Genomic DNA, 22,495 nt, shown 5'->3' with positions numbered 1-22,495 from the left:
GTTTTCCTGCGTCCCCAGCCTTGGCTGTTCGGGGGAAATGGATGTGGTCACACAACAGGGATGTTTGTTCAGCACAGCGTGGTGTCCAGAGGAAGCCGTCTCCTTCCTTGCTTGTCCCTGCCGTAGACAGGGACCAGTGAGGCAGGAAAGGCTGCAGGACTCCGTGCGGGCCACTTTTTAAAAACAAGGTATTGAGGGGCAGCTGGGTGGCTCAGATGGTTAAGCGTCTGCCTTCAGCTCAGGTCATGATCCCAGGGTCCTGGGATCGAGCCCCACATCAGGCTTCCTGCTCAGCGGGGGGTCTGCTTCTCCCCCTCCCTCTGCTTTTCCCCCTGCTCACGTTCTAGCTCTGTGTCTCGAATGAATAAATAAAAAAAATCTAAAAAAATAAAAACAAGGTATCGAGTGTCTAGCTGGTTCCAGGAAACCTGCAGCTTCTCCACTTATACTACGCAGCTGCCCAGCTCTCTGGATGGCAAGCATGCGAGATTCTGGCCAGATTTCTGAAGAGAAAAGAAGCCACCGGAAGCTGTGGGCTTCCAGCTCGGACCAAGCTCACTTCAGGAATGCCAGCCAGGGCTGTCCCCTCCCCTCAGGCCTGCAGCCCCAGCTACCAAAGTGAAACAAGAAGGGCTCATGCTCCCTTGGTTTGGCGGGAGAGAAACTCACTGAGGAAACAGCCTCCCTCCCTCAGAGGGTCCTGCAAGCCTTCACCACAGCTATGTGCTGCCCCAACTCCAAGGAGGCGTTCGGTCACCTCACTGAATGAACACAAGCCCCAAGGGGTGACTGTGCATGTCCCACAAGAGACCAGACAAATCACCAGGAATTTGGCCTCCACCTTAACCTGCTGAAGCGGTTCCTGGGGGAGGCCTCAGTGAGGTTTCCCCCACCCCGCCCCGCCCAGCATGGCAGGGGCCTCGGGGAGGGCGCAGTACCGGAAGGAGAAAGCACCACCACACCGCGTTTTTCCAAGTGTTACCCTTTATAAATAAGTACATTTGCTTTCATACATACAGTTCATTGTACGGATGGCGCTCTGTACACATGGGCAGGAAAATGCATTCATTTAACTTTTCACATCTATCTCACACAGCTCACATGTACAGACAATACAACTGCTCAAGCAAGTACAGCAAAGGAAAAGGTCTTTCCTTATACACAGGGGACTAGATGCCTCTGTCGGGTGTGGGCCATCCCCACTGCACGAGTTCACAACTGTGTGGTGTTCAATATATCAGGAGAGAGAACAAACATGCATTGGATAATATACTGTACAGAGAAAGTCCTTTACATCTGAGTCATAGAAAACCTAAAGGAAAACTAAGTGCATTAAAGCTTTTTCCAGCAAGTGTCTTGAAAGGACAGCAAGGAGGAGGAATCAAAATCATATTAGTACAAATCACTCTTTAATTGTAGACTGTACATGTCTGTACTAATTAAAATCATCTTGGATTTGGAGGAGACAGAACAGAGATGGAGATGCTGTGCTAAATGGAGAGGAGACCATGCCTGAGGACGGCACCTGCCCTGAGCCTGATGAGGAACTGGCCCCACTCAGCAGGAATCAGCCAAAGGAGAAAACAAAAACAAAAACAAACTGGAACAGGAAGTGTAACTTACAGGATTTCCAAAATAACCTGTGAATGAAGGAGAGATCTGGAGCCGGCATTTCTTTTTTTTTTTTCCCCAGTAAGCTGGTACACAATAAGGCAGGTACATTCAAGTACTGAATTTCCAGAATTAACGGTCTGTCTGGTTCCAGGGACTGGAGGGATTGAGTGGAGTCCCCCTAACCAGGTGTTCTGGTTAGTGATTAGGCAAAAGAACAATCCAGCCAGCAAGTGCTACAAAAACAGCAGCTAGGCTCCTTCCTTTCCAAAGAGTAGGTCTGTCTGAAAAACGAGAGTGATGCTGGCCTGCGTCTACATGCGTTCAGCTAAAACCTGGCAGGTCAGCTTCGTGGAGATTACCAGAGTCAGCAGGAAGATATGAGATGATATGGGTGAGGAAACATGAAAGTAACACTTGATTTTTGGTGTCCAATTACGCATTCATTTGGTACTGACTTTTCAAAGCTCTGACCGTGGCCATCGCGTGGCCACAAGCATCTCAGGGCGGTTCAGCAGCTGTGAGGCATTGGACACCGAAATGCAGGTTACCAACACTTCAGCCCTTCAGTGGTCTGTGTTATAAACAGAGTTGATGAAGACCCAGTGATTATTCAAGTAGCTCTGCACAGTGGCTCTACCGTTCCCATTGTGCTTGTGTCCAGGCCCCCAGCCAGCCACCTTTTCTGGGGAGCAGCCAGAGCTGAGTTCAAGGCATTGCATGGTGAAGGTTTCCATGACACGTCTTTGTAGGTAGCTCTTACCCCTAAGCCCTTTGTTCATTGTTAGTCCTGGTAGATGGTCAGTCTGGAATTCCTAGAGGAAAAGGAGAAAAAGCCACACCTCCCAATGCGCACGCGACGGGGCGGCATGGGCCTCGGTGTGGAAGCAGCAGCAGGCTGCCTTTGCAGGTTGGCTTCTTGAGAAGTGGGCAGCCCAAGGACAGACAGACAGGGGTGGGAGAGGCTGGGACAGGGAGGGGGGAACACCCCCCACCCCCCGGGGGGGGGGGGGAGCCTGTTCCATTTGGTGGCAAAGATTCAGTGAGCAACTGGTTTTGTCCAAGGCATTTCTGCAGTAGAAAAATAATGATTTTTGAATCAAACCAGCCAACCGTGACATCTCTGAAGTTATAAAAGTTGGAAGCCAAGAGGAACTGAGAGGGAGGCTCATGGGGAGTAAAGGAGGCTTCCTCATACCCACCCATCCACCAGAGCAAGGGAATTCTACTCAGTTCTCCCAGCCTCTGCCTGGCTGAAGGTCCAAAGCGGGTAGTGTTCAAAGAGCTTATCGTGCCACAGCGGGCACAGATACATGAAGACCCCCTCCGCAGGCCTCTGTCCCCTCCTTCCTGAACCTTCTGGACCTGCCTGCTGACCTGGGAGCGGCTCCTCCAGGGGGGCCGGGCTGCCGTTCTTTGCCACCAGACAAGCCTGGTGCAGAGCCACAGTGACACCTAGTGGTAGAGTATGGTTGAAGCAAGGTGACGTCCACATAACCCACCGTATAGGACTAAAATCTAAGGAAAATACTTATGGATATTAAATTAGATACTGGTTAATTTTTCTATTGGGTACATCTCTGGAATATAAAAATACCAATATTTAGAGAGGGGTTCATAAACTACTATACAATATAAGGACCGAGAATACCTTTCTCTAGGCTGTTCTGTTTACAATAATTTAGGAAAAGTGTTTAATAATCCAGGCTTAACTAAATTAGCAAACTTGTATCTCTGGACAACGACCTGGGGTACTGTACATGATTCTAATTAGTGGAATTTTCCTGAGCCTTCGAGTTTAAGTTAAACACATCTAGAAAGAGGGGCACATGGGAGAGGAACAAGAAGGGTTTGTGCTCTATTAACTTGGGGCTTTAATAGTGCACGTCTGCAACCCGGACGAGATACAACAGCAGATACAAAATGGTCTCCATTTTGTCCATGCCAAATTCTCATGTTACACAGGTTTTCCCTTTACTTTGTAAATAAACATTAATTTTTAATTGTTAATTGTGTGCCTTACTGATCCAGTAAATAAAGTAACCATGTCTCAGGAGTCCCTAAGAAAATTGCTGGAAAAGCACTTTAAAATCACTGCAAATATTTTTTGTATTTAAAAATTCTTAATCTTTTTGATGCTTATATACAAGTTATTTTTTGTGCTATAAATGTTGTGATCCACTGCTTGATTTCTTTCCTTTTTTTCCTTGAAAGATACACTAAAAGACAAGAGCGGTTTTGCTATTTTCTAATGAAGACATTACGCACACTTAAATATCCAGTATTTATCAGAGTTACAAATTCAAACAGTAAAGTGCACCCATTTATAGACATGATGTGATGGGAACCCATTAGTGCAAGAATTCTGGGTGAACGAAACGTACAATTTGGTGAGAAACCTAGAGGCTGAGGTTTGTTACCACTGTCTCCATTTCAGGGTGATGTGAACTGGGTGAGTGGAACTTACCAGGTTCATTTGAAAAACTTCCCCCACCGGAAGCCAGACATCGATTCAGCAAGTGTTGCGGGGGGAGAGGGCATCTCGGAGATGCGGTAAGACGAGCCCATGGCAGTGAAGTAGCGCAACAGGGCACAGGCAGTCTGCCTACAAGGAAAAACGGTCTCCCGCCCCCAGGAAGGTCCAGTTGGCATTTTCTAGTCACACTCAACTGGCGCCCAGTAGTAATATTCACTCCCTCTTACAATGGCTAACAAAGAGTTGCATTTTGACTGTTTTAAGTGTTTTGCCCAATAAGGCATAGACCCTAAATCTCCGGTTTGTCCAGGAAAACCATGAGAGACCCTGGGGACAAGCGACATCTGGGGCGAGTCTGTGAAACGCAGAACCCGCTTGCTCCCCGAGAGAGCAGAGTACAGGTTGCATGTGTGGCGTTCCAAATAAGCAGGGGCACTTTTCTGACAGACGCAGATGTTCTTCAAGAATGTAGCAGCAGCTCCTCAGTGAGGTGCTCAGGAAGGGAGGAGAAGCAAAGGGCCCCGTGGGGCTGAGACCTGGACAAAGAAGCCGGGCTCCTGGCTGTGGGCTGGTGCTACAGCTGGACATTTCATCTTCTCGGTAAGAGAAAGAGAGGGAGAAGGGAAGGGACAAGATGCCGGTGCCCACCCTGGGCTAGCTGAGCAGGACACAGGCCCTAGGCATCAGAGAGAGTGGGAAGAGTCTGGGTCTTGAGCTGGCCCAGCTGTCTGCTTCTAGCACAGAGAGACAAGTCCTGGCCTCTTTCAAGCTTGGGGGCAGAGGGGTCTGTCTACTTGGGAGACTCCAAATTAGTAGAGAAATGTTTCTGATCTCAGCTTCATGCTCCCTATATCTTAGTGATACTTTCAGAGGACACTTACTATTACAAACAGGTCTGGTCACATCTGGATTTTTAGGGCAGGAAACTGCCCTTCCAATAGCCCTTTACTAACAGGAGCAGAAGGATTCCTAGTAACAGAGAACAGATTCTCTTTTGCTCAGTTTCTTAAGTTTTCAGAGCTGACGTGCAGTCAGTACCAGGCCCGTGCTAAGGCTTTGGTTTCAGTGTTCTTACTGTCCATCTCGTGCTGGCCTCAGTCACGCAAAGGACAGGTCAGCAAACGACCACAAGACACGGAAGGGTGCAGGCTAACCAGATCAGAAGATCTGCTGTCTGTCTCATGTGCTCCCACCCAGGGCTGAAAGGGGTCTGTCTTCTCCATGAAACACTTTGCAGTGTCTGGTTTTCAAAGATCGCTCCCCAAACACTCCTACCTCGAAAAAAGAAAAGAAGAAACAATTCCTAGAGTAATAGATTACAGAACTATAGATCTCGAAAGAGAATCAGATGACGTCTGGCACAGGGTACAATGGCCCTGGGTGCAAACTTCAGGAATAAAGTCTTACGGTCCGGAGAGAATTCAGTTTGCTTCTCAAGAGAACCAGTTTCTTCACTATACCATGTAGGTTGAAGAAAGGAGGGCCGGGAGGACACAAACCTGGCTCTGGGTGCAGAGCCAGCTAACAGGGCTAGTGTACCAGTCAAACCTCGGCAAGAGTTTGCTTTTGTGGAATATGATGCTCAGTGATTATCTCAGGACCTATAAAGCAGATTTCTCCAAGACAAAGATGTTCTCTAGCCTTTCACTGAGAATCCAGAACAGTCTTTCTTCCTCGGTCTCTCTTTCTTTATATTTATGTATTTCCCCCCCCCCTCCACCACCCATGGAAAATGAGTAGATTTTTAATAGTTGTTGGCTAAAAACCTAAAGAATACCTCTCAGTGGATTATTTAAGAATATCCATGATTCTCATCCGATTTCCTTTGCTGAGTGAAATATTTAAAGGGCTGGTTGTTCTCTAAATATTCATAAAACATTTCTTGGAAAATCAATGTAGTGACATTTCAAATAATTATGTATATATATTTTTTTCTTCCAATTTAATAGACCCATTTCTTCTCTTTTTCCTTGATCCTTTTGCCCCCGTAGGAAGACCAGCAATAACCTACACGCACGTTCTAGACCTGATGACTGCAGGGAGCTGGCAGTCCAGGGGAGGAGACCATGGCACAAGAATGCACTGGGGCTGGCTATTTGGATAACACTGGATAAGAATGCAAAGGCAAAGGGGCATCATACTCTTTCTAAAGTTCCTAGAAGAAAACAAACGAGAACACCTTATTTTTGTAAAAAAGGAGAAAGACATTCACACAACAAGAACATCAGTGAAAGCGATTGTCTCCTGGAAAAAGCTGACCAGTGTGTCTGATCTCCCTGGGTTAAAGCACACGGCACAACAATCTCCTCGTTGGCGTCGGAAGAGAGGGAGAGAGCATGTGGCGGGGGCACAGACGGGAGAAACTGAAGTCCTGGCTCACTGGAGGCCAGCTTCCCGGTCGGCTGCATGCAAAGAACTCCAGCATGTGGGCTGCCACCTCTGAACACCACACAGAAACTACATGAGAAATTAAGCCAGGGAACTACCTCAGATATGGAAACCAAGCCTGAAAATGTGCAGTGAAAACATATGGGTCTCACTCCAACAAACGTCTTTTAAACATTAGACTCCACAAATGGTCTCTTTGGTTTGATAGGGGATGTCTGCCCTTGTCGAGAGTCCCGGGACAACTGCCTATACAGGTTGTCCTGGTATGCCTGAGCCACAGGGAGGGTCCGAGCCACCTTCACATCGGGGTATGAGGAGGCCTGGCCGACTCTCTCCAAGAGGTCTCCACGGGACCCGTTAGCCAGCATCCCATGGGGGCTGTAATAATCGTCCTCCAGCAAATGGCCATTCTGTGCATTGTTGGTTTTGTTATAAAAGGCAATGTTGCTGATGGATGATGGTGGACTGAAGGACTCAGGCTGAGGCAGGTTGCCTGGAGACGTGGGACTGAGAACGGTATCCACGGATGACACGGCCCAGGTCCGATTCTGCTGGTGAAGGTGGGGGTACTGTTGAGTCCGGGCTGTTTTATCTATGATCCCCATGAATGGTGTGGTCCTGGATCGGGTGGGCTCACTGGGGTAACCTCCCTGAGTGGGAGACACTGGTGACAGCTCGTCACATGACCTATCATACGCCGGTTTTAGTGGGATCTCCATTTGTTGAATCGAGGAAGATGGCCGGAAGGTAGGAGTGAGGTTGGAGGCTGAGGAGATACTATTGCTAGATGGAGAGAAGCGGAGGCCTACGCTCTGGGAGTGTAGCAGTGGCCTGGGAGTTGGTGGATGGGGTTTGATTTCGTTCGGGTTGACACTAATAGGTCTTCTGATTAAATGTGACACATCAGGGGAACCTAGCTGGCTGGAGGAACGCTCCAGATCTAGTTTGGAGTGACAGACTGGGTAGTAGGATGCGGACTGGCTACGTCCAATCTGTGGTGTCTGGCTGTATCTCATACCACCTCGATATGCTGAGGAAGGTCGCTGTGGAAGGTCTTCTTTGGTCAACCCTCCATGCTGACAGATGGCACCCGCACTCAGGCTAGCCTGGACATGCTGCACAGGTCTCCCATCCCCTACGATCCCCCCAATTGACCCTTGATAAACCAACCGGCTCTGACTTACTCCCATGTCTCCTTGTGAAGACTGGTATTTACTAGCCATCGAGTGGGCTACTTGGCCATAGGCCCCTGTAGAGATGACAGTGCTTGAATGAACTGCTGAGCTGGGCTGGTTGCTTCTCACAATCTGGGCCTTGGCAGGCTGTAGCCTGAGCCCTTGCTGGGGAACTGCCACAGGAAGCTGAGGCATCTGGTAGGGCCGCTGGGCCATTTTGGATAATGGAGATTTTGGTCTGCCAGGAAGCTGACTCACATTTGTTTCTTGCTGATAGCGCACGGGTGAGCCAGACTGGGATCTATAGACACTCATGCTTTCGGCTGGAGGGCTGGCCCGATACTGAGGGCCTCTTCGGAGAGGGGAAGGGGGAGGGCTTGGGTATTCCTTGCCCTGTCCTCCCACGGGCGGGGGGCTAAAGCGGTAAGACCCGCTCTGGTGGGCTGGGGAAGTGTGTGGCGGACTAGGCCTGTAATGAGAGTTCTGGTGAGTTGGAGAAAGAGCGGGTGAGGTGGACTGATAGCCCTGTCTGGTGGGAGAACCTACGGAACTACTGGAACGGAAGTCAAAAACCTGATGTGAGCCAAGTGGTGAGCTAGAGATGTAGGCGGAGTCCCGATGGGCTGGAGAGGCGGGCGGGCTCTGGATTATCGGGAGCCCCTGACTGGGCCGAGCCTCGGTCTGGAGGCCGATGGAGACGTTTTCGACTTCCTGTTCCAGGTACTCCTCCTCGAATATATCCTGTACAGAGTATATATCTTCGTGCTGTGGTTCGGGTTCCGTTTCTTCCGGGAGCGGAGGCTGAGGCGGCTGCTGAGGCGGCGGCTGCACCTGGCGGCACTCCTCCTCCACTCGCAGCAGGAGTCTCTGGATCTCACGGTTGTTTGGGCAGAGCTTGATGGCCTCGTTCAGATCCTCTAAGGCTGCTGCAAACTGTCTGCTTGACAAAATGTAAACACAGGAACTGGAGTGATTCTGAATCAACAGGAATCACCAAGAGCTGAGAACGCGGTCGCTACTGCAGAGAACTGGGGGGTAGCATCTGGGGGGTGGGGTGGGGTTGGTTTCGTTGGGTTTGTAAGGGAGGAAACAGGTAGGCTGTCATTCTGGAAGAGTCCAGAATGCTTCCTTAGCCTGTTTAGCCTCCATCTTCCTTCTGGCCTCTCTGGGATTAGCAGAGAAGTGGCCCCACTTTGTCAGTCCAGCCAGGCCCTTCAGGAAGATTCTCTTAGTGCCCAAATGCACACCAGGCAGTAGGAGGGTTGGGTGGGGTTGTCATTTACAGGGTCACTGTCAATTAGCTTAGGAACAAAACAGTAACTACAATATTTAAAAATCTTGCTGATCCGTCATAATTTTTTCTTTATATTCTTAATATTTTGGCTCCAAATTTCAGGCCTGTTCCGTCCCAGGCAAGAAGCCCGTCTTCTGCCCTTTGTTCCCCACTCTCGCCCCACAGCACTGTCGCTCCTCCGTTCAGCTACATCAGAGCTGGGCAGGGATTAGGCTCGCTGACTAGGCCACTCAGATTCTAATTTACAGATGAGGACACGAACTCTCAGAGATAGTCCAATCCTCTCTATTAATAATCGCCCAGGAAAGGGGCAACTGGCCTTGTGGGGAAGGAATTCTCTGGGGAAAAAGAGAATTTGACAGTCAAGCTTCTGTAAGGACTTTGTTCCCCCAGCTAGTTAAGACTAATGTTATCACCACTGTCATCACTAGACTTAACCTGGGCTTGGATTTTCAGGACCATATCTTCCCCTGGCCTCAACAGTGAATGTGAAGCAGGTCTTTCCCAGGGAAGAGTTTGGGAGAAGGATGGGGCACCGGGCAGGAGGTATCAAGGACAGTGACAAGTTATCCAAAGATCAGTGATGGCAGGTTCTAGGTCCTTCTGGAGCCTTTCCTGCCCAATTTGGCCAAGCCACAGCGGACGGACACGGGGGATGGAGTTTCCGAGTTTCTCTCGGGCCCCCTCAGTCCCGGCAGCAAGGACCTCCTGTCTCCGTGAGGGTGTGGTGTGGCGGTGGTGGTGACCTGGGTGAGGAGGAGGGCCGACGCCGCCAGACTTGAGGAGAGCTCTGGAAGCTAAATAATCCAGGGGCCCCTCGGACGCCTACGGGACAAGAGGGGCCTGTGGCGTAAGTGACTCGTCCTACTTTTCCTTCTAAAAGGGCCCGGAGGATGTTCTGCTTAAGTGACCTCTTCTTAAGTCACCAGTGTCTCTTTATGCTGTCTGTTCTAGGGGTCAAAAAGTGAGTGAGAGATGGCAGGGGCTTCGTGGAAGAAGCACCATTCTCCAGCAATGCGAAGGCATCTTCCTCCCAAAGTGAATGTTCTAGAGCTCCACAGCCCTGAGGATCTGCCAGTCTCAAGTGGAGTTCTGTGCTACGGGAGCCGTCCCCAAAGCGTGTCCCTCAAAGTCCTCAGGGATAGACACATTTGGGTACATATGCCCCAGGATGGCCTACATTGCCTTGGCCAGATTTTCGGAAAAGAGACCTCTTGCTCGTCACCCTCTCTCTCTCTCCTCACCTGCTGCTGCGTTTTGCCCTTGCTCTTGCATAGTAAGCTTCATAAGATTTCGGTTTCAGCTCCAGGGCCTTAGTAGCAAATTCCTCCGCCATTCCAAAATCCTGTCATTACAATAGGTGTGCAAATGAGTCATTGAAGAGATAGGAAAAATAGACAATTTGGGAATAAAACAGATTATACGTACATTTCTTTGACATTTATGGATGGAACACCTGGGATTCTCGACATGCCTGGCATGGCTCTAGCCATGTGGCCCAGACTAGAAGTTCCTCCTGCCTTTGCCCTGTGTGGCCCTGCAACAGGTCCTGGGAATTTATCTGCCCAGAAGCATTAAAATACTTTTAATGTGCCTTCCTTCTGCTTTTCTAATGAAGCTCCTTCCAGCCCAGAAGCCAAATGTGAACCCAGCGCAGCTCCTGAAGTTGGAAACCTGACCCCTTGATACACATGCGTGTAGGAAGGCAAACACAGCCATGTGCCTCTCACGGGGCCTCAACCTACCCCCCAGCTTCCTGTCGCACCCACTATTCCTCCGCTTCCTAAGGGGTGAGTGAGGTCCAGCAGGATGAGGTCTGTGGGAAGGAGAGCTGCACTGACCATGGAGACTAGATGGGGTCGGGGCGCCAGATGGACTTGGGTTCAGTCCTCTGGTCGGCCACATAGCCCCTCAGAGGGGGTAGTGTGTTTTCTCATCCATACCTACTTCGCAGGTGGGATGAAGTGTGATGATGCATTTGAAGGCCCCAAACACCATTTCTGGCACATAGCAGATGCTTAGTAAATGGCCTTTTCCTTCTCTTAACTGGCTTCTTACTTAGGAAGCATTTAAAACGACAACAAAAATATAGTAAGAGAGGGCCCTGGCTGTGACTGGCGTTCGTGCGGTCACCTCATCTCTTGCTCACTGAGGCTCCCTGGAGGAGTGTGGTCTCATCTGTCCTCATCTGAGAACCCTGGGAACAGGGGCCTGGGGAACAAAGCCATGGTTTTAAAGATACCCCTCCATACTGAGCTAAAAGGAGAGTTCTTTCTCTTCTTTCATTCAATGTCAAAGCCTCAGGACAGCACAGTAACCTCTGGTGACGCGCGTGATTCCAGAGGCAGAACAAAGGCCTGGGGCACAGGTAGAAATCAAGGAAAAGTAACGAGCCATCTAAGACTGAAGAAGGCAGACCTCAGCTGCTTCATACAGTGCTGGTCACGGGAGCTGCCTGCTAACTGTTCTGAGCAAGTGTGGAGCTAGAGAGGGAGCATTCCATCTCACGGGAGTCATCATCTATCACTACTCTGTTTCCGATCTTATCTTTTAATGTTTTTCTTTTTCTTTTGGACAATCATCATTTCTGGCAAGATGAGAATGCTTTTAAGAAGTAGATTATTTGTTTAAGCAAAAGAGAAGGCAATGGGCTGGCACTGGCTCCGGAGTGTTGTCTCATTCTCAATGGCTGGTGCCCTGGGGGACCCTGGGTACCGCGGGTCTGGTTCTGTTCCACAGAAGAGCCTCACTGCCTTCCCCTGGGGCATCTCCTTCCCACAGGAACTGCTACCCTGGCCACATTCTCCTCAGCACCATGGGGCAACGCTGCCTCTTCGGGCCATAACTGTGTTCTCTGGGACATCCAGGCTCTTCTCATTGCCAGGGTTTAGATGGAGAATGCGAAGGTCGTACACACAACCTCTCTGGACTTCACAGCGGACCTCTTGCCCCTGCAGCTGAAATCTCACTTCCGCACAGCTGAGCTCTCTACTCATCGGCATTCTTTTTTGGGGTGGATTGTTTTTAGCTCCTGAGGAACTGTGAGACCTCAGGCAGGGGGTTATCAGAGGTTCCTGACACGATCTCAGCTATTCCCAGTCTCTGAGAAAGGATTCTTGGCCTGGGAGCATCTGTGTGTCACGTGAGCAGTGGCTGAGGGCACCAGACAGTTTCTGTATGGCAGGCAAGAAGGACCAAGGACTACACGGCGGGTAACAGACGGCCAGGAAGAGTTCTAAGATTCCCTCTGGGATAAGAAGGGACATGGCATGCTGGAGTAAAAAGATGAGGAAAGGAGCAAAAAGTTCAAGATTAGCCTTTGAAATAAACCTTGAAGTCCATGGTCCTGAGTCCTCTCTCCAGCCCTTCCTTAAGTGACTAGGGGTCTACTAGAAAGGAAGGGAGTGACTACAATTCATATCTAATTGCAGCTAGAATTCTAGCGACGACCTGCTCTCACATTTTCCCAAAGACCAGAAAACTGACTTGGGGGTAGGAGACAATGATGATGGTATTCCAATCACTTTCAGTGTGAACTAAAAATTCAGAAAGCACCAAAAGTGCCCACAGCATTAACTTTTTCACAGATTAATATACGGATTGTGCTTAGACTTGATTTCTTTCAAATTGCAAATGTCAGTGCTCTGTGAAGGACAACCAAGTTCCAAATGGGGCCGAGAACGATTTTAGGGGCCTGGTAAGAGCCAGTGAGTGATGTGGGCTGTCAGCTTCCAGGGCCGTAGAAAGCAGCTGGGAGGAGAGGGACTTACGTTCATTTTCCTGCGACATCGAGAGAGGTTGAGGAGGAGAGACACCTTTAGTTCCCGGAAGGTTTTCAAGTCCTCACCAAACCCTTCTCGAGGGAATTTCTTCAGGGCGTACTGGTAACGCTGGGCAGCCTCCTTCACTTTACCTTTCTAATGGGAGTACAAGATGGCAAAACACACAGTTGGTCTGCTGAGCAGCTGAGGAGGTCTGGCCCCGCTCCCTTCCTCCTCTCTGCAGTGATTATTAAGTTAGCCCTCCCAAACTCCAGCCTGGGGAGGAGGGCTGGCCCTGCTTGTGAGAGCAGAGGGTCCAGTCTTTTCAACAGGAAACTCACCTGGCAGGAAGGGCAAGGTTGAAGGGGATACCCAAGGCACAATCCAGAGAACCAATACCAGGAACCCCCAGCTTCCCGACCAGATTCCCAAGAGACTGATCTTGCTCATTTCAAAGGAGCTTTTTCTTGACCTGATCTCCTTGGGACACATATCATTTCCTAGTCCCAACCACTCCAGAGTTACTACTACTTCTTTACTTTTGGCTTGCCTGGAAAACTCTTCCATTTGATGCTCCTCCTTGCCAGTCCTCTAGAAGAGGTCATTCTCTTCCTCACAAAGGAGGTGGGAGCTAAAACGGTCTACCCGTTGCTTCCCTAATCTCAATGCATAAAATAGTATGTCAGTGTTCCCGTTTTTAGAAAAGCCTTGGGGGTAGGGTGGTAGTAGAGAAGTCTAGAATTTGTGATCCATCTGTGTAGGAGAGCCTTTCCAAGATGAAGTAAATCTATGACCAATTTAGGGACTTGGTAACAGGGGCCCTGAACTTTCCTTACATTTTGTGTCTGAAAATCTATCAGCTAATAAATACATACATACACACATGAATAAATAAAAATAAAATAAAACAAATGAAAATCTATCAGCTGAGCTCAGCATGATGCAGGAGGCATCTCCCATTCATTTAGCTGATCTTAATCGGCTGTGTTCCTTCTGTATAGCAACTCCACCAGAGAGTGCAATCTTTTCATTTTCTCTTCAGCACCTTTCATTAAGGAGCGATCTGGAGTCCACCAAGGTAGAATTCTGGGTGGGAGCAGTAGTGGCTCTGCCTGTTCTCATTAGGAGGTAGGACTCCTTGTGTTGGAATATGAGAAGCTATATTATAACCAGGGCTCAGATTCTTGAGAGCAATGCTATCCCCAAGTCCATAAATAGGACACCTAGAGTTAATGAGGCCCTTCTTGGAAGTCATGTGAAATCCTGGCTGGGTCAGGACTCGAGTTTCCTAGAAGCCCAAGATTCCTAGATTATCAGGACTTTCACACGGAGCATCCTCAGGAAACACAACTCTTCCCCCAGGAACTCAAAACATCCCTTACACAGGGGTGGATGGGAGGTGGTAATAATGTGCTTCATAATCATTTCCCATCTTTGGGCCTCTGATATTTCAGTGAGGTTGGATTTATGTTTACCTTTAGGAGAAAAAGACGCTGCTAATCTTAACCAGATAACTGTGACATGTGATCGTCTTCTTCATTTTTTTTTTTTTTTTAAATTTAAGTAATCTCTACACCCAACATGGGGCTCTAACTCACAACCCTGAGATCAAGCGTTGCAAGCTCTTCTGACTGAGCCAGCCAGGTGCCGTGTCATGTAATGTTCTTTTGGGATTTCCTATAGGCCACAGCAGAGAGTCTGTGTTAGGATATTGGAGCCTTCAGCTTGAACTGTGACTACAAAAAGACTCCATACTTTTTCTGTTGTCATTCAGTGAGTGACTTTAAGAAAATCTTATAATTGCTATTTGTCTTGCTTTCCTTATCTTACTCAGGGATGTTGACAAGCTATTATCACTACAGACCTTAAAATCTATATTTATATATTAAATATGAAAGCAAAGATCAATGTCTCTTTCTCACAGACTAAAAAATAGCTGTACTACGTAATTTTACTTTACTTGTCCCATGAGTTTCCAGGTCCCACTTAGCAGATTCCACGCAGAATCTAGGTAACTGCCTGTAAGTGACCAGATAAAATTAGGTCTTCAAGTTGATCAGCTGCAGGCTTATGTAGGTCACTCTTGCTCTCTTGTTGGGAAATTAAAAACTCAGGATGGTCAACTTAGGAGCCCATCATTGAGGGATGGCATTCTCCCTTTGCCTCTAGAGCTGAGGATGAGACTGTCAAGACTTTAGTAGATTCTACAGGTAGAGAACAGTCAGTGGCTGCTTTGAGGAAACTGTTCCTTCCTCCCCTCACCTTATAAAACATGTCCCCCTCTTCCATCAGCTTGCTCAACAGGATGATCATGATGTCTGGTTTGGAGGTGGCCATCGCCCATGTGGCTGGACCTGTAGTGTACAGGATGCATGATGGGTAAAAAACTCAGACAATGTAAGGGTGGCAGGAAGCTAGGTGAAAAAAACATCCTGGGGGATTTCTGCTGAGAGAACAACTTGCTCCACAACTTCCTCATCGTTTAGACCTGGGAGTATCTTAGGGACTCCCACTGCCAAGAAGCTGCGCTGGATTTGTATTCACCTTAAAATAAGAACATCTGAACTGTCTGAGCCTGCGCCACAGGAGGGCAGCAAAGCCTGCCAACGTGTTGTATTTGGGCAGGCCATGGCTTAGTCTGGAGTTCTTTTAAATGAGGTTGGGAGAAAGAGTTTACATTCAATGTCACCAAGAGATTTAAAAAATCCAAAAAGGGCAGTTTATTTTAGAACCCGGGACTCAAAATCCCTAGCTGTTTAGTCTCTTAATTTAAAAATATGTCCTTTGCAGAAAGGGGAACCATTAAAGATTCTAAAGGCTCCCTTAATTTTAAGTAAGTATCAAATAGGCCTCCCTGGGATTTGCTTCGAATGTCAAAAGACGTGAAACAAGCCAACATGACTGAGGACTACTTTACCCACAAAGAGAAAGAAGAGGTTAAACTGATTAGTTTATAGACGCCTGAATTATTTACCAACTAAGCTTTTCAGGGTTAGTTATCAAAAGTTCAAGTTATTCTCTACAACAGTCGTTAAAAAAAATCTTCTTTTAAGGTGAAGTAAATTAAAAGATTAGAGGTGTAGGGAACTCATGCAGGCTAAATCAAAGAGGAGAAGGCAAAGCTGACCAAGCCATCAGACCACGCCTGATGCTGACAGCGGTGAAATATACCTCGTGGGCGACTCGGTAACGTCTGACAACCTTCAAAGAAAGGAGAAAACAAAAAGTTGTAGGAGAGGAAAAAAAAATGGATGAAGGTGAAAAAAAAAAAAAAAAAAGAAGGAAAAGCAGCAGTGAGAGGCAGGCAGCAAAAAAGCCAGCATATCAGCCAACCCTCGCCTACAGGTCTGTGGGACGGGGGCGTGGATGGGACAGCAGCAGCAGGGACCGGAGAGTCTGAAGCACATACAGAGCAGGGGAAAGCAGAGGCTCATGGCAGTGCAGGGACCAAGGATGCTCACGGGTGGGGCTGGCACAGAGGCGTTGGCCCGAAGATGTGCTTAAGGTTAGAGCAGCCTCGTGGCTAAGGCGACCAGGGGCACGGCAGATAACCGGGTGATTCTGGCACAGAGCAGTGGCGACCATGGCTCAGAGGGTGCTTTCTCTGGGCCAAGAGCCTTTCCGTTCACTTGGACAACAACTGGGCCGGGGCAGAGGGGGAACTATACACACTCACACCAAACACCCAGGGCAGCCAGACCACTGGACCAGTCTGGCCCCCGGGCACAGATGGCCAGGACCTTCTTCCTTTCCCCTACCTATCTTGGCTCCTTTCTTCAGAAGAGTGACAACAACAGAAGTGTTCCGGCACCCCACTGCTCTATCCAGAGGGCGCATTCCGCTGTAGTCGACGTGCTCGATCATGGCCCCGTGATCCACCAGGAACTGGACCTAGGACATGGATCAAGCAGAACAGTTAACACAGGGCCAATGGCTCAGCACCGCTCCACTGAGGGCTCTGGCTGCTGCCTGGACTTGATTCAACCGCTGGTCTGAACCAGGCTGGGTAGTAGCCATGGGACTTAAGGCCACAGTTGTACTCTTGGTCTTTAATGATGTTTTGAATATTCCTGTCCTCTAGCAAGTACAGGTCCAAGAACTTTCTATCAGGAATCATCAACATGTTACTCTACCCTTAACCCCCGAGAACATTACGGATGGAGAACCCTCCCTGTCCCTACCACCCAAAGGCCCGTGTAAAGGCACTCACCACCTCGGCATCACCGTAGAAAGCTGCCAGATCCAGTGGGGTGCGGCCGTTCTTGTCAGCGTGGTCCGTAGCAGCCCCATTATCCACCAGAGAGCGCACTACTGAGAGATGACCCTTCAAACAAGCCCAGCTGAGGGCTGTCAGTCCTTCTTTGTCCATGAGAGCAATGGAGGCACCTGGAAGGGCGAACGCAGCACAGGGCTGAGGAAACACGAAACACGGGGCCATCCAGAGCAGGAGGGCAGGCTGCACGCTCTGTCGAAGCACAGTCACGTCTGCTTCCACGTGGGGAATCTTTTCATTCCTGCCTCACTTTTACTCATTCTGTAGGGACCATTCCAAATCCCCCCGTTTCCAGGAAGCTTCTCTCGGTTCACTGTTCACCTCGTCTTCAATGTGCTTAACACATGTCACCTTATTCTGTTCTTAATCTTTTTTTTATGTATCCTACTTGCATGTAATAAATTCTCAGTGGGTGTTTTCAGGACTCAGCAAAAGTCTTCCTTTTGTAATAGTATAAACTCCTGGAGAGATTCTCATAAAACAGAAGGAGCTCAGTCCATGTTTATCACTGGTGATAGCACCAGGCCAGGCTCTCTCTCCCTAGAATGCGGGGGAGATGAACTCATGGGAAGAAACTGAGCCCAGGCCACAAGGAAATTCAGAGTTTAATTAAACTTGTCAGCCTTCAATGATCCCATCCTCACTCTCTTAGCCTTTCTGGTATTCTACGTCTGTTTCTCTTCAATGTTCCTATATTTTCATCTGTAAGGATCAAGCATACTTGATACACTGTTTTGTAATTAGTCTAAAATTCAATATATATTTGGTTCTTAGCCTAGACTGTAAGCTCTTGGATGGCAAAGGGACTATCATTTCCTTGCTACTTTTGAAGAGTACCTAAGACAATTCTTTTCACACAGTTGACATGGCACACTAACTAAATTAGGATCAACTTACTGCCTACAGAACACTTTCCAGGCTGCCTCCTCAGCTAGACAGGGGTCAGATGTCAGATCAAGCTTAGCATGTGCCATAGCTAGGCTCAGGGTCTACTCAGCAGTTCTCTGGCCTATCATGTTTTTACTCCTAGAGGTCAGACAACCAGACCTTGTGGCTTCCCACAGCAGGATGAAGAGCTGGAAGGGACCACACCTTTAACCCTCCCTGATGACAGCCATTTATGTACTGGGTTTTCTTTTCACAATGGTATAGTTTACAATGAAAACATCGACTCAACACAGAATGAATTTGAATGTGGGAGAGAATCTAAGGAGTTTTCTCAGATGGACCATCTGTAAATTCCCTGGACAGAGCCTCCAACGGTAGAAGAAGCAGGATAAGAAGGTTCTGGATGTATATTACAGATAAGCTGATTTTCCAAAGATAAGGAACGCTGGAATTTAAGAAATTAATAGGAGATACATATGAAATAAACCCATATATTCAAAATGCATCCAAAATTCAATATGTAATCTTCCCCTTCTCTCTTTTCTTCCCATTGCAGTTAGTGGAATCACACGTCTTCCAAACATCCACTTCTAAAACTTTGGAGTTATCTTTAACTCAACTGTCATTATTTCCTACATATAATTACTCTTTATATCCAAAATCATTTTTGTACTTGGCCCTTCTGTTCTATTCTAACAGCTACTGCACCTGGATTAGAGCCTCGTTATTTCTCATCTATCACAGTGCTTCCTAATGGATCCCCCAGCCCACTATAATTCCTCCATCAAATCTACTATTCACACCCCTGCCAGAGGGATTTTTTTTTTTTTTTTTTAAAGCACAACTCTGGCATCAATTCCCTTTAAAAAAATCTTGAAAGGCTCCCCATTGCCTTCAGAATTAAGTCCAAACCCTCTTTTAGTCTGTTCCTTTTCACTTTCTTTCCACATATGTTTCCAATATTACTTCCCAAGAGCACTCATGTACTTTACCAGACAACTTGAGTTATTGCCCCAAACCTGTTGTGTGCTGGATCTCCTCCTTGACTTTTCATTCATGTCCCCCTCCCTGATTACAAAACTTTTTTCCTATTCACCTTTCAAAGTCTGTCCTTTCCTAACTCAAATACCTTTATCAGAGCACTCAGGGTTCTCTGCTTTTCAGGTATTTATCTTCGTTTCATCCCCTCCTTGCCAGATTACAGAGTCTCGGAGGGCAGAGATTACAGTGTATTAGTGAAAATCACTCACCGGCACAGCACTGGTATAGTGTTCTGCAAGTAACGGCAGCTAAATAAAGTTTTGTAGGATTTGTTGATTTAGTGGAAGTCTCTGATTTAAGTGTGAAAAAATGAAATACTGAGGATCCCTGACTTACGGTCTGATTTACAATTTTTCAACTTTATGATGGTGCGAAAGTGATTCACATTCAGTAGAAAATGTCCTGCGGATTTTGAATCTGGACCTTTTCCCACCTAGTGATGTGGGGTGTGATGCTCTCTTGTGATGCTGGCCAGTGGAAGTGAGCTGAAGCAAACCAGAAGGCCATGAGGATAAACAACAGATACACTTAGGACCATTCTGTTTTTCACTTTCAGTACTGTATTCGAGAAACTACATGAGATATTCAGTACTATTATACAGTAGGCTTTGTGTTACATGATTTTGCCCAGCTGTAGGCTGATTTAAGTGTTGTGAACACATTTAAGGTAGACAAGGCTAAGCTATCATGTTCCATAGGCTAGGTGTATTAAATTCATTTTCAACTTAAAATATTTTAAACTTGGGTTTATCAGGATGTAAGCCCATCATAAGTTGAGGAAGATCAGTAGTACAAAGACCTGCATGTCTGCAGTGGTAAGGGAGAACAAATCTCTGGAATCTGTGTCTGATAAGCTTCCACGAGCGTGTGGCAGACACTATGCAGTGATCCAAAGGTTATCAGTGGCTGAAGAGGTCTTGCCTTTTCCAGTAGACTTGGGTTGTTCTGGGACATTTATTCCTGCCATATCTTATCCTGAGAATCCAGGTACACCCCCTTTCCTCCTCCAACCCCCTCTTGGCAGAAGTAAGGGTAGATGTTACGAAACCAGACTTGTTTGTTGGCTTGTATTGGAGAAGCAAGAACCACTATGCATGCTGGGAGAGCGGTTCTCTGGTTCTGACCCAGCACTGCGAGTCTGAGGCTGTGGAAACAAACAAATCTTCTTTGGAGGATACAGCTAAAGATCCAAAAAATCTTTGCCTGAGCTTTTAGTTTGAAATCTTAGAAGAAACCTTGTCTTCTTCTTAACTTGATGACCCTCAGTTGTGCTGGCCTGGTTATGATTCTTCAGGAGGTTGGCTTGCTTGAAGTAAATGTGCCCATAGATATAATTATAGATGTTTAGGTCCAGTTTACTAATAGGGAAGGCTAACTGGAATGGAGTCATTAGGCTGGTCACAATCACACTATCTCCTACTTCATGTAAATGCTCCAAGTCCACTAGATGGTACTGTAGAGTCATCAGTGACTTGAGTTTTCCTTCTACAGAAGTCTACCCTCATTCATCCCTATTTTGCATAGGTGACTGAGGTCAGAGCAATCAGAAGGAGCCTGAAATGCTTTTGAAGGTGGTGTGACCGCAATCTCTTTAACTTATTTCTCATTCACCAAGAGTATGTGAATGTTAATGTCAAAAGGAATTTATTACAATAGAAGATAATATAATATCCTGATTTCTCAAATAGGGTCCCACTGTCAGCAATTGTCTTAACCTCTGTTTGCCTCCTTTGGATTACAAGAAAAATATTAGTTGTACAGGCTTAAAAAAAGATAAAAGTTAAAGAAAAAACAGTCCTTGGAAGATGAACATCTATTGAGTGTATATTAAAAAAAAAAATCAAAGTTTAGAGATTACAGATTTGAATTAGAGAATTTAGAATACAAAGAATATCAGAATTAAAGGGTCCCACTGTATATAGGAGAGGAGAGGAGAGGAGATGGACTTTCACATTTTAACCAACTAGATTCATAATACATATTCTTTTTTTTAAGATTTATTTATTTATTTAGAGAGAGAGAGAGAATGCACACATGTACACAGGGTGGGAGGGGCAGAGGGAGAGAAACTCAAATAGACTCCCCGTTAAGCAAGAAGCCCAACGCGGGGCTCAGTCCCAGGACCCTGAGGATCATGCCCCGAGCTGAAACCAAGAGTCTGGATGCTCAACTGACTGAGCCCCCCAGGTACCCCAATAATATCTATTCTTAACATCTCTTAGAATCCATCACTGGAAATCATGAATTCCTTGGATTATTATAGGCACTGACCATGCAGCTCTGGAATCCCAAGACTGACCTTGTGCAAGTAGAAAGTCCACAGTTCCCAGATGGCCTTCGGAGGCAGCCATCATCAGGGGAGTACGACCTTGCTTGTCCGCCATGTTGACATCAGCTCCATGGGTGAGTAAAAGATCAACAATCTGCAAGTGCAGAGAAACAGGGATGAATGAGCCAGGAAGAGCTGCTGAGTAGACATGTGCATGTTGCTCCCCACACTGGGGGATCTCCTCCTATTGTACAGGCAAGTCACCTCTCCATGTAACTTTCTACTGCAAGGGTCCCTTTAATTCCTGCAGAGTCCTAGGTACCATGTGATCTGATTTCAGACTCTCTTTAAGGATAGCCAAATGAGAATTCAACTCTGAATGTCTGACTCAGCCCCTAAGTGAAAAAGAATTTAAGATACCAAACGCCAAGATGTAGACTAAACAATCCCACAGTGGAAGCTCCAATACAGGTCACTACCTATGCCAGTGCCATTTTATTGACCTCTAGGGGTTGCTAGTCTGCCTGTAGGGAATATTTACAACTAAAGTGAATACAACAATAAAGTGCCTCTGATAAATCTTTTATACTGTTTGGCTTCTAGGGCCTTTTTTCTACACAAATACTTCCAAAGATTATTACCAATCTGCTTTCTTTTCCATCCTAAGTATATAAATTAACATTTATCTGGAATTCAAACATCTGGAAAGATTGCATAGCTAGAATTTACATACACCACGTTTTCTTTTAGCAAGTTTGAGACATCTGCAAGACACCTGTTAGCAGGGATCTTTTGGGATATGAACCTTCCAGAGGACCTGTGAATATGTGGACGTGTGGATATGTGAGAAGCAGGTCACTCCATGACCACGCCAGAAGTAGCTAGTCCTTTTATACAATATAGATCATGATGATGATTTTTTTAAGAGATTTTTTAGAGATGGGCCATGATTTTGAATGTTAGGTTTCTGATATCTTCTCAATGAACGAGAATACTAATAACAAACACCCAAGTCCTCAAACCCGATGACTGCTGAGTAACCCAAACTTTGTGGGTTTTTTTTTTTTTTGCTCTCTGCTTCAGAAGTTCCTGTCTAGAACTCACCCCTACCTGAGGGACTGGAAGTAGCTACCCTGCTTACCTGCCAGTGGCCCTGGCGAACAGTGCTGAACAGGGGCACTGCCCCTCGGCGGTTTGGCTGGGCCACTGCTGCCCCCTGTTCCAAGAGCAGACGGCACACCTCCAGCTTGCCCCTTCCTGCCGCAGCTGTCAGTGCTAAGGGCAGAGAACATAGACTGAGAACAGGTGGGTCTTGACCT

At 47.1% G+C, this 22,495-nt stretch overlaps 1 protein-coding gene and 1 long non-coding RNA gene across 15 annotated transcripts in view; one reads left to right on the top strand and one right to left on the bottom strand.

Annotated features, from left to right (window-relative positions):
• Positions 1 to 971: 971 nt before the first annotated feature.
• The window catches only part of TANC2 (tetratricopeptide repeat, ankyrin repeat and coiled-coil containing 2), a 353,239-nt gene continuing 331,715 nt past the window's right edge, over positions 972 to 22,495 (bottom strand). For 11 of the 14 annotated variants that reach the window (XM_027624902.2, XM_027624910.2, XM_027624904.2 and 8 more), the window contains 9 exons: positions 22,318 to 22,451; positions 21,207 to 21,330; positions 16,916 to 17,091; positions 16,464 to 16,596; positions 15,877 to 15,906; positions 14,968 to 15,059; positions 12,715 to 12,861; positions 10,189 to 10,289; positions 972 to 8,587 (listed from right to left, as the gene is read on the bottom strand). In XM_027624902.2, coding sequence (XP_027480703.1) covers positions 6,643 to 8,587; positions 10,189 to 10,289; positions 12,715 to 12,861; positions 14,968 to 15,059; positions 15,877 to 15,906; positions 16,464 to 16,596; positions 16,916 to 17,091; positions 21,207 to 21,330; positions 22,318 to 22,451 — 2,882 coding nt within the window. In that variant the 3' untranslated portion in view covers positions 972 to 6,642. The remainder of the gene's footprint in view (positions 8,588 to 10,188; positions 10,290 to 12,714; positions 12,862 to 14,967; positions 15,060 to 15,876; positions 15,907 to 16,463; positions 16,597 to 16,915; positions 17,092 to 21,206; positions 21,331 to 22,317; positions 22,452 to 22,495) is intronic. The other 3 variants (XM_027624912.2, XM_027624905.2, XM_027624909.1) reach the window with 2 other exon arrangements.
• LOC113939215 lies at positions 8,271 to 22,393 on the top strand. The gene is made up of 3 exons (XR_003525168.1): positions 8,271 to 8,370; positions 21,171 to 21,310; positions 22,263 to 22,393. It is a non-coding gene; the product is annotated as an uncharacterized LOC113939215 (long non-coding RNA).

This window comes from Zalophus californianus, chromosome 16, assembly GCF_009762305.2.
Source record: "Zalophus californianus isolate mZalCal1 chromosome 16, mZalCal1.pri.v2, whole genome shotgun sequence".
NCBI classification, from domain to species: Eukaryota; Metazoa; Chordata; class Mammalia; order Carnivora; family Otariidae; genus Zalophus; species Zalophus californianus.
The sequence above is the reverse complement of the archived record's forward strand: the minus strand, read 5'-3'. Positions and strand labels throughout refer to the sequence as shown.